This window comes from Ornithorhynchus anatinus, chromosome X2 (genome assembly GCF_004115215.2).
Source record: "Ornithorhynchus anatinus isolate Pmale09 chromosome X2, mOrnAna1.pri.v4, whole genome shotgun sequence".
Classification (NCBI taxonomy): Eukaryota; Metazoa; Chordata; class Mammalia; order Monotremata; family Ornithorhynchidae; genus Ornithorhynchus; species Ornithorhynchus anatinus.
The window spans coordinates 2904226-2913775 of NC_041750.1; the positions used below are offsets into that span (position 1 = coordinate 2904226).

Genomic DNA, 9550 nt, shown 5'->3' on the forward strand with positions numbered 1-9550 from the left:
GCACAAAGCACGCGCTTAACGGATGTCACAGATACCTTGCTGCCGTTATTATTATTGTCATTATCTGATCACCTGCCCCAGTGAATAGCAAAGAAGCCGCACGGTGTAGGGGACAGAGCCCGGGCCTGGGAGTTCAGAAGGTCGTGGGTTCTAATCCCGGCTCCACCACTAACTCCGAGAACGCCGGGTTTTTTCAACGAAAGCCTCTGGGTAATTCACATTTCCTGGAAAAGGGATGGGCTACGCGAGGCGGAATTTCCATCTGGCACTTTCGAAGGCGGTTTCCCGGTCCAGAAAGGGGAGTGTGGAAAAGAGGAATCGAAAGAAACCGAAGAGAAGACAGACGGTGGGTTTCTGGGGGCGGTCCCGTGGGAGCGGGTGGCTGGACCCGAGGAGGTGGGCCCCTCCAAGCCCCAGCGCTGGGTGCGGGGAGCGGGTCGGAGGTCATCTTAGCCTCTGAGCCCCGCTGCCCTCACGGTGCCAGCGTGATCGGAGTGCCGAGGTGGTGGGGCATGGGCGGAGGGGAAATGACTGACTTTCGGTTTCCTTCTGTGCCTTCCCTAGTTCCTGATTTCCAGTCACACTTCCCCTGTGAGGGAGGGGGTCCGGGAGCCCCCTCCCCGCCCCAGGCCTGCCTCCTCCTCAGTCGCTGAGGGGCTCACACGGGCCATTTTCTCTCCTCTGTCCTCCTCCTACAAGACCCTGGTCAGGCAAGGTGAGCAGGGGACCGGCAGTGCCCGTCATGGCCCTTCTCCAACCCGGATCTGGGAAGGTAGGTCCCGGGCTGGGACTGGGGTGGGGAATTGGGGATGGGGGGGGAGGAGAATGGGGGCTGGAGCAGCTGGGGGAGGTGGGGAGAAGCCGGTGGGCCCGGTGGGGAACGAGGGAGACTGCCGGAGCTGGCGGGGGAGGCGGGGGGCGTCCTCTAGGGCGGGGTCAGATCAGCCATCTCCGTTTTGGGGGGCTCCGTCTGCCCCCCTTTGAGCCCCCCCCACTGGGTAGCACGGAGCTGAGGTTTGCCCCCCGGCTCTGTTGACCTCTGACCCCGCGGCCGAGACCCTGCCGCTGTCTCCCCTTCCTCTTCTTTGCATCCCGGGGGCGGGCGGGGAGGTGTGTGTATCCCCGGAGTGGGGTACACACCCTTCCAGACTAATCGTGGGCAGGGAACGTGTCCGCTACGTAGTCGTGTTGTACTTTTCCGAGCCCTGAGCCTCCCTTTCTTCTTCCCCCACTCCCTTCTGCGTCGCCCCGACTTGCTCCCTTAATTCGTCCCCCTTCCCGGCCCGCGGCGCTTCCGTCCAGATCCGTAACTTATTTATTCATATTAATGTCGGTCTCCTCTAGACTGTGAGCTTGCTGCGGACAGGGGAATTGTCTGTTTTCTGTTCCACCGTCCTCTCTTTAGTACGGGGCTCTGCAAACAGTAAGCGCTCAATAAGTACAGTGAAATGAATCGCTCTCAGTACGGTGCTCTGCACACAGCAAACGCTCAATAAATACAATTGAATGAACGAATGAATCTCAGTAAGGTGCTCTGCACACGGTAAGCGCTCAATAAATACTACTGAATGATTGAACGAGTGAACCGGTCCAGTGCTCTGCAGACAGTAAGCGCTCAGTAAACACAATCGATTGGGATCCGGGAGTGGGGGGGGGGGGGGTTGGTCACTTGGCTTAATAGGTGCCGGGCACTGTACTGAGCGCCGGGGTAGATCCCGGCTAACCAGGTGGGACCCAGTCTAGGCCCACGCGCTTCTCGCGTCCACAGATGTCCGGAGCCGGCGAGAGGTACCCTCAGCTCCACCCGCTCATCCCCCGGCCGCGGCGGGGGCGGGCTCAGAAGATGGCCGGCGCCCTGCTGGTCCTCTGCCTGGCCGGCCTGTGCGTCCTGGGGACCCCCGCCGCCCTGGCGACGCCCCGGCTCCTCGGCCACTTCCTGGCTCTGCACGCCGGACGACTGGCCCAGAGGATCTGCGGCCTGGCCGAAGAGCTCTGCCACGTCCAGGCGAGGTAGCGGCTGCCCCGGCCCAGAGCCCGCGTCCCTGGCCGGGGTGGGGCTCGAGGGGGCCGGCCGCGGCCCCAACGCCCCCTCCTCCGTCCCCAGGTACCAGGGCAGTTACCGGAGGGCTGCCCGCTCCTGCCTCGGTGGGTCTGTCCGGCTCGGCTCCCTGCTGCTCCTCTGCGTCTATTTCTACGTCACCTTGTGCCCCGAGCTGGACCTGCCCCTGGCCCTGACCCTGGAGTGCCTCTGCCAGCTGCTGAACCTCATTCTGGGACTCCAGGTCCGGGGAGGGGGCCGCGGGCCGCGAAGAATTAGCGCCGGGGCGGGGGTGGGGGGCTCCGGCCCTGCCCCGGGCGGAGGGGAACCTTCCCCCTGCGAGAGTAAGGATCTGGGGACCCGGGGAATCGACCTAATGCCAGGGCCAGGATTTGATCCTTGCCGTTTGCCCACATCTCCCCCGAATCCATCAATTAAGGGTACCCGTTGAGCGCTTCCTCGGTGCTATAAACGCCTGGGGGAGTCCAATATAACAGAGTTAGGATGCACGATGATCCCTGCCCACCGCGAGCTTACAGTCTAGAGTGGGAGAGATCTACTATCCCCCCCCCCCCGACACACTCTCTCTCCCACTATACTAGACTCTAAGCTCGCTGTGGGCAGGGAATGTGTGTGTTCCCTGTGGTATCGTACTCTCCCAAGCGCTTAGTACGGTGCTCTGCAAACAGTAAGAGCTCAATAAATACGACTGATTCTCACACACATACATACACACGCGCACCTCCCCCCCCCCCCCGAGAAGGTCTAGGACTTTTATTCATGCAGAGCTCTGTCACATCTCACTTTCAGCCTCCCCACATCTGGAGAGGGGGCACCGAGGCCCAGAGAGGTCCAGTAACTTGCCCGAGGTCCCACAGCAGGCCAAGGCGGAGCCGGGATTTGAAGGGAATGGGGTGGGGGGTTCTTTCGGCTCAGCTCCCCCGATAAGGGAGCCGGAGTCTTGGAGATGGATTAGAGGAGACGGCTGGGTTTGGGAATGAGAGGATGCGGGGGGGTTTTTATGGCGTTTGTTAAGCGCTTACCCTGGGCCAAGCACCGATCAAAGTGCCGGGGTAGGAACAAGTTCATCAGGTGGGAAATAGCCCTTGTCCCACATGGGCCTCACAGCCAACAGGTATTGAATCCTCATCTAACAGTTGAGGAAACTGAGGCAGAGAGAGGTTAAGTGACTCGCTCTGGGTCACGCAGCGAGCAAGTGGCGGGATTAGAACCCCGGTCCTCCGGCTCCCAGGCCCGGGCTTTCATCCACTGAGCCTCGCCGCACGTCCTAAGTGCTCAGTAAATACCACCGACCGATCGACGGATCGCTGACCTGATGAGAGCGATATCTGTTCGGCACTACTTGGTGCCGAGCACCGTACCGAGCACCCACATAGAAGATAATCAGGTTGGACAGAGTCCGTGGGGCTCACGGTCTAAAGAGGAGGGAGGAGAGAGGAGTCGTCAAGACACAGAATATCAGATTGGTTTGGGGGCGGGAGTTGGGGGGGGCTGGGTTGTTCCGGGATCTAGGAGGAGGGAAGACTTGGGGGTTGGAAGGGGGTCGCGGTTCCGCCCCCCGAGAGTGGGGCTGGGCTGTGGGGGCTCGGGTGTCACCGTGACCTTTCACCCCACAGCCCCTGACCCCAGCGGAGATCTCGGAAGTGTGTGAGAGGCGGCACCTCAACGTGGCCCAAGGATTGGCCTGGAGCTACTATGTCGGATACCTAAAACTCATCCTGCCCGGTACAAAAAAGTGTCCTCACCGTCCCCGTCCCCCTCCTCCCCGCTCCCCCTTTCCCCTCCCTCCCCTCCCCCTAGCCCGAGGACCCCTTCCTCTGCTGCTCGGAAAGATCCCGAGGCCATGGGTTCGAATCCCCCCTCCGCCGCCTTTGGGCCAGTCGCTTCACTTCTCTGTGCCTCAGTTCCCTCTTCTGGAAAACGGGGATGAAGACTGGGAGCCCCAAGGGGGACAACCTGATCACCTTGTATCCCCACCCCCCACCCCCCCGGCGCTTAGAACAGCGCTTGGCCCATAGTAAGAGAAGCAGAGAAGCAGCGTGGCTCAGTGGAAAGAGCCCGGGCTTTGGAGTCCGAGATCATGAGTTCGAATCCCGACGCTGCCACTTGTCGGCTGTGTGACTGTGGGCAAGTCACTTCACTTCTCTGTGCCTCAGTTCCCTCATCTGTCAAATGGGGATTGAGACTGTGAGCCCCACGTGGGACGACCTGATTCCCCTGTGTCTACCCCACAGTGCTCTGCACATAGTAAGCGCTTAACAAATACCAACGTTATTATTATTATTAACGAATGCCATCGTTATCGTTACCGGATCCCATTATTATCAGTGCTGAGCCGCAAGGGTGCTGCGTGTCCCTGGGGTAGACGCTTCCCCTCTCTGTTTCCCAGGAGGTGGGGCTGGGATGGAAACCCCAGGGGGACGGCAGGAGCCGCGTCCTGCTTCAGGTTGGGGCCGCCTCAGAGAGGAGGGTGAGGGGAAATAATCTCCCCGCTCCACCGAATCAATCCCTCGATGGTATTTATCGAGGGCTAACTGTGGGCGGAGCATCGGGGCTAGTGCAAGCCAAAAGAGTGGGGACTATATCACGTATATACTATGTATAAGCGGCACGGGCCCGAGAGGCAGAAGGTTTGGGGTTCTAATCCCGGCCCCGCCGGGTGGCCGCTGACACGGCGGTCTTCCCTGGCAGGCCTGCGGGAGCGGGTCCTGAGTTCGCCAGGCTGGGCGGAACGGGCCCCCGGGGGCCTGGCGAGCTGGAGGCTGCACATCCTGCTGCCCCTACACTGCGACGTCCGCGACGACCTGCAGGGAGCCGACCCCGCCGTCCGCTTCCTGCGTCATCTGCCGGACCTCCTCCTCGACCGGGCCGGGGTCAAGAGGAGAGTCTACAAAAACAGCCTCTACGAGATCTGGGACCGGGGCCGGAGGGTGAGGGACCCCGGCCGGCGGGCGGCGGGGAGGGGGCCGGCCTCGCTCGCTCCTGGGGTGGGCCACGACGATGACGATGACGGTGACCGTCGCGTCTGTTAAGCACTTGGGACGTGCCGGTCGCCGTACTGAGCGCCGGGACGGATCCGAGCCCGTCGGGTCGGACGCCGTCCCCGCCCCACGTGAGGCTCCCGGCCTCGGTCCCCGTCTTTCGCCTGAAGGAACCGAGGCCCAGAGAAGTCGAGTGACTTGCCCGAGGTCACCCAGAAGACGAGCGGCGGAGCCGGGATTAGAACCCGTGACCGTCTGACTCCCAGGCCCGGGCTCTGTCAGCTGTGTGACCGTGGACACGTCATTTCGCTTCCCTGGGCCTCCGTGCCCTCATCTGGAAAATGGGGATGAAGCCCGGGAGCCTCACGGGGGACGACCTGACGACCCTGTATCTCCCCCAGCGCTCAGTACGGTGCTCGGCACACAGTAAGCGCTTAACAAATACCGACGTTATTATCCACTACACCACGCTGCTTCTCGATGATGATGGCGTCGGTTAAGCGCTTACAGTGTGCCAGGCACTGTACTAAGCGCTGGGGTAGAGACGAGCCCATCGGGTTGGACGCGGACCCTGTCCCGCGCGGGGCTCGCGGCCTTCATCCCCGTTTTCCAGATGAGGTCACTGAGGCCCAGAGAAGTGAAGCGACTGGCCCGAGGTTACACAGCAGAGAAGTGGTAGATCCCCCCCCACGGCCCCCTGGAACTCACGGCCCCGGGACGGGTGGCGGGTTCGACTGTAGTGACCGCCCATTTCCTGGCCAACTACCGACGCGAGCGGGAGGGGGCTCCAGCCAGACCGGGGCCCCTCGGGAAATGGCGGGGGCAACTTGGGGAAGGAAGCCCGGGCTTCAGGAGAAACGGGTTCCAGTGCCAGCCCCGTTCTGCCCCGCTGGGTGACCGTGGGCAGTGACTCAACCTCTCTGTGCCTCAGCTTCCTCATCTGGAAAACGGGGATCTACCAGCCCCCGTTTGGCCCGCCGGAATATCCCCATCGTCACCCCCCTCCAGACCTTGAGCTCGTTGAGGGCAGGGATTTGCCTGTTTATTGTTACCCTGTACTCTCCCAAACGCTTAGTAAGGTGCTCTGCACACAGGAAGCGCTCAATAAATACGACTGACCGGAAAGGGCAAAGGGAAGGGAGTCAGGGGACCTCGGGTTCTAATCCCGGCTCTGCCCGTTGCCCGCCGTGTGACCGCGGGCAAGTCGCTCGACTTCTCCGGGCCTCGGTTCCCTCATCTGTCAAATGGGGAAGAAGGCCGTGAGCCGCACGCGGGACAACCCGATGGCCCTCTATCCCCCCCAGCGCTCAGTACGGTGCTCTGCGCATAGTGAGCGCTTAACCAACACCGACATCATTATCGTTATTATCATTATTGCCGCCGGGCCGCCTCTCCGTGTCGTGTCGGCGTCTCTGCCCGTGGTCTCTGCGGCGGTGCCAGGCGGGCACCTGCGTCCTGGAGTACGCGACGCCCCTGCAGACGCTCCTGGCCATGTCCCGGGACGGGCGGGCGGGACTGAGCCGGGAGGACCGCCTGGAGCAGGCCAAGCTCTTCTGCCGGACGCTGGACCAGATCCTGCAAGACTGCCCTGACTGCCGAGACTGTTGTCGCCTCGTCGTCTACCACGGTGAGGCCCCGGCGGGGCCGGGAGCGGTGGGGTCGGGGTCCCGGGCCGGGGTGGGGGTCCCCCGGGGGGGGGGGGGGGGGGCGGCCGGCCATCGAGGAGGAGCGGCGTGGCTTGCGGATCAGAGGACGTGGGTTCTACTCCCGGCTCTGCCACTCGTCGGCTGTGTGACCACGGACAAGTCGCTTCACTTCTCTGGGCCTCAGTTCCCTCATCTGTCAAATGGGGATGAAGACCGTGAGCCTCACGCGGGACCACCTGATGACCCGGTATCCACCCCGGCGCTTAGAACAGTGCTCTGCACATAGTAAGCGCTTAACAAATACCATCATCATTATTATCATTATTAGCCCTGCATTAAGTCTACCCTAGACCCGTGCCGGTAACAAGACGATACCGATCACCGTATTTGGTAAGCGCCTCCTACGTGCCAGGCGCTGTTCTAAGCGCTGGGGTGATGGGGTTGACCCACGTGGGGCTCAGCGTCTTCGTCGCCGCTTTGCAGACGAGGTGACTGAGGCCCAGAGGAGTGAAATGACTTTCCCAAGGTCTCGCGCGGCAGGACGGGAGGCGGAGCCGGAATTAGAAGGCCGGTCCTCCGACGCCCAGGCCCCGTGCTCGACCCACTAGGCCACGCCGCTTCTCTAGACTCCGCGACGCTTAGCCCCACGCTAGTCCCGCCTTAAGCCGGGCTAGCCCTAGGCCCCGAGCTGACGACGGTGGCCCCCGGCCCTGTCCCCCCAGAGCCCGAGGTCGACGGGGAGGCCGGGAGCCCTCTGGCCCAGGAGATCCTGCGACACCTGCAGCAGCAGCAAACGGAGGAGTTTGCCGTGGACGGCGGGCCCGAAGAAATCACCGGGCCGCCCACGCCCACCTCCCTGTCCCAGGAGCCACACTTCCTCATCAGCACCAGCCTGGAGCAGCCAATGACCCTCCTCCCCAGCGACTCCTGAGCCCGCCCGCCCTCGGCCCGGGAGGGGAGGCTGGGGGGGGGGGAGGGCGGGATCCCCAGCGCGGGCATCGTAACTGTGCTATTCGCTAAGCGCTTACCGTGTGCCCGAGGTAATTGGGCTCGACCCGGTCCCACGTGGGGCTCCCGGTCTTCATCCCCATCTTAGAGACGAGGCCGCTGAGGCACAGAGAAGTGAAGTGACTCGCCCGAGGCCCGGATCCCCCGCCCGGGAACCCCCCACCGAGGGAAGGGAAAGTTCGTGTCCTACACTTCGGAGCGCCGACTACGGTACCCGAAGCTCAGGAACCGCTCGATCGATGCTCCCGAATGATTATTACTAGTCATTTTCTCATGCTATTTGTTAAGCGCTTACCTATGTGCTAAGCTCTGGACGAAGGCGCTGGTTTAGATACCAGATCATCAGGTTGGACACAGTCCAGGTCCCGCATTTTTTTTTTTTAATAGAATTGGTTAAAGCGCTTAATATGTACCGGACCCTGAACTAAGTGCTGGGGTGGAAACAAGAAAATCGCCTTTGAAAACCGCCCCTGCCCCGCATGGGGCTCACGCTCTTCACCCCCATTTTACAGCTGAGGTCACTGAGGCCCAGAGAAGCGAAGCGGCTCACCCAAGGCCACACAGCAGGCAAGCGGCGGAGCCGGGATTAGAACCCACGACCTCTGACTCCCAGGCCCGGGCTCTTGCCACCGAGCCACGCCGCTGCACGGAACGTGCATCGTACTTTCGAAGCGCTTAGTGCGGTGCCGTGCACACAGCTCAGCGCTCATTAAATACACCTGAATGAAGTGCTTAGTACAGCGGTACTACAACAAGCGCTCAGTACTTACCACCGATGGATTAGAGCATGGTGAGAGCCGGGTGGAGACGGGAAGAGGAATGGTCACCCCGACCCCCACCCCCTCTTTGGAGCCCCCCTCCCCACTCCTCTAAGCGGGGAGCCTCCCTCCACTTTCCAAACGAGCGCTCAGAAAATATCCTTCCTGTTTTCTCAGCGGCCGGAAAGCGGTCGGCCCTCCCCGGGGGGCTATTTTCGTGGAACGGGCCGGGGCCGGGTGGAGAACACCCCCTACCTCCTCCCCTCCCTCTCCAGGGCAGCCCACGGGGGAGGGGGGCTTTCCTTGGTCAAGTGCAGAGCAGGGGTCCCAGGGGCAATAATAATAATAATAATAATGATGATAATAACAACGACAGCATTTGTTAAGCCCTTTCTACGTGTCAAGCACCGTTCTAAGCACTAGGCCAGCGGTGGGGGAATGGGAAGGGTCTTGAGAGCCTCTTTGAAGGCTAGTCTGGGGGTTGCCCCAGGGCGGGGCGGCCCCGGAATGGGGAAAGAATCTCCCTCTCCTCCGATAAAAATGATCATTATGGATCTGTTAAGCGCTTACTATGTGCCAAAAAACCGTTCGAAGCGTGGGCGCGTTTGTGTGTTGTTCGCGTGCGTCTCGTTGTGTGAGGGAGGTCTCTGCAAGGGCGTGTAAGCAGGGGTAATGCTAACAATAATGATGATGTCGGTATTAATAACGTTGGTATCTGTTAAGCGCTTACTACGTGCAGGGCACTGTTCTAAGCACTGGGGTGAATACGGGGGAATGAGGTCGTCCCACGTGAGGCTCACGGTCTTCATCCCCATTTTACAGATGAGGGAACTGAGGCACAGAGAAGTGAAGTGACTCGCCCACGGTCACACAGCTGACAAGGGGCAGAGGCGAGATCTAAGCTCCTAGTATGTGCCGAGCACTGTTCTAAGCGCTGGGGTAGATACAAGGCAATCAGCTTGTCCCCCGGGAGGCTCACAGTCTTCATCCCCATTTTCCAGTTGGGGGAACTGAGGCCCAAGAGGAGTGAAGTGGCCGGCAGACAAGCGGCGGAGCGGGGCTTCGAACCCACCTCCTCTGACTCCCAAGCCCGGCCTC

The 9550-nt window shown here is 61.5% G+C and overlaps 1 protein-coding gene across 2 annotated transcripts; it reads left to right on the top strand.

Annotated features, from left to right (window-relative positions):
• Positions 1-239: 239 nt before the first annotated feature.
• Positions 240-7666, top strand: STING1 (stimulator of interferon response cGAMP interactor 1). Of its 2 annotated transcripts, none has more exons than XM_029052493.2 (8): positions 240-346; positions 565-772; positions 1769-2010; positions 2105-2282; positions 3676-3784; positions 4751-4989; positions 6481-6667; positions 7409-7666. In XM_029052493.2, exons 2-8 carry the CDS (start codon positions 743-745, stop codon positions 7615-7617), a joined length of 1194 nt encoding a protein of 397 aa, XP_028908326.1. In that variant the 5' UTR covers positions 240-346; positions 565-742; the 3' UTR covers positions 7618-7666. The 2 variants fall into 2 exon arrangements, with proteins under 2 accessions (XP_028908326.1, XP_028908327.1); XM_029052494.2 differs by having other exon boundaries at positions 700-772.
• The last annotated feature ends 1884 nt before the right edge of the window (positions 7667-9550 follow it).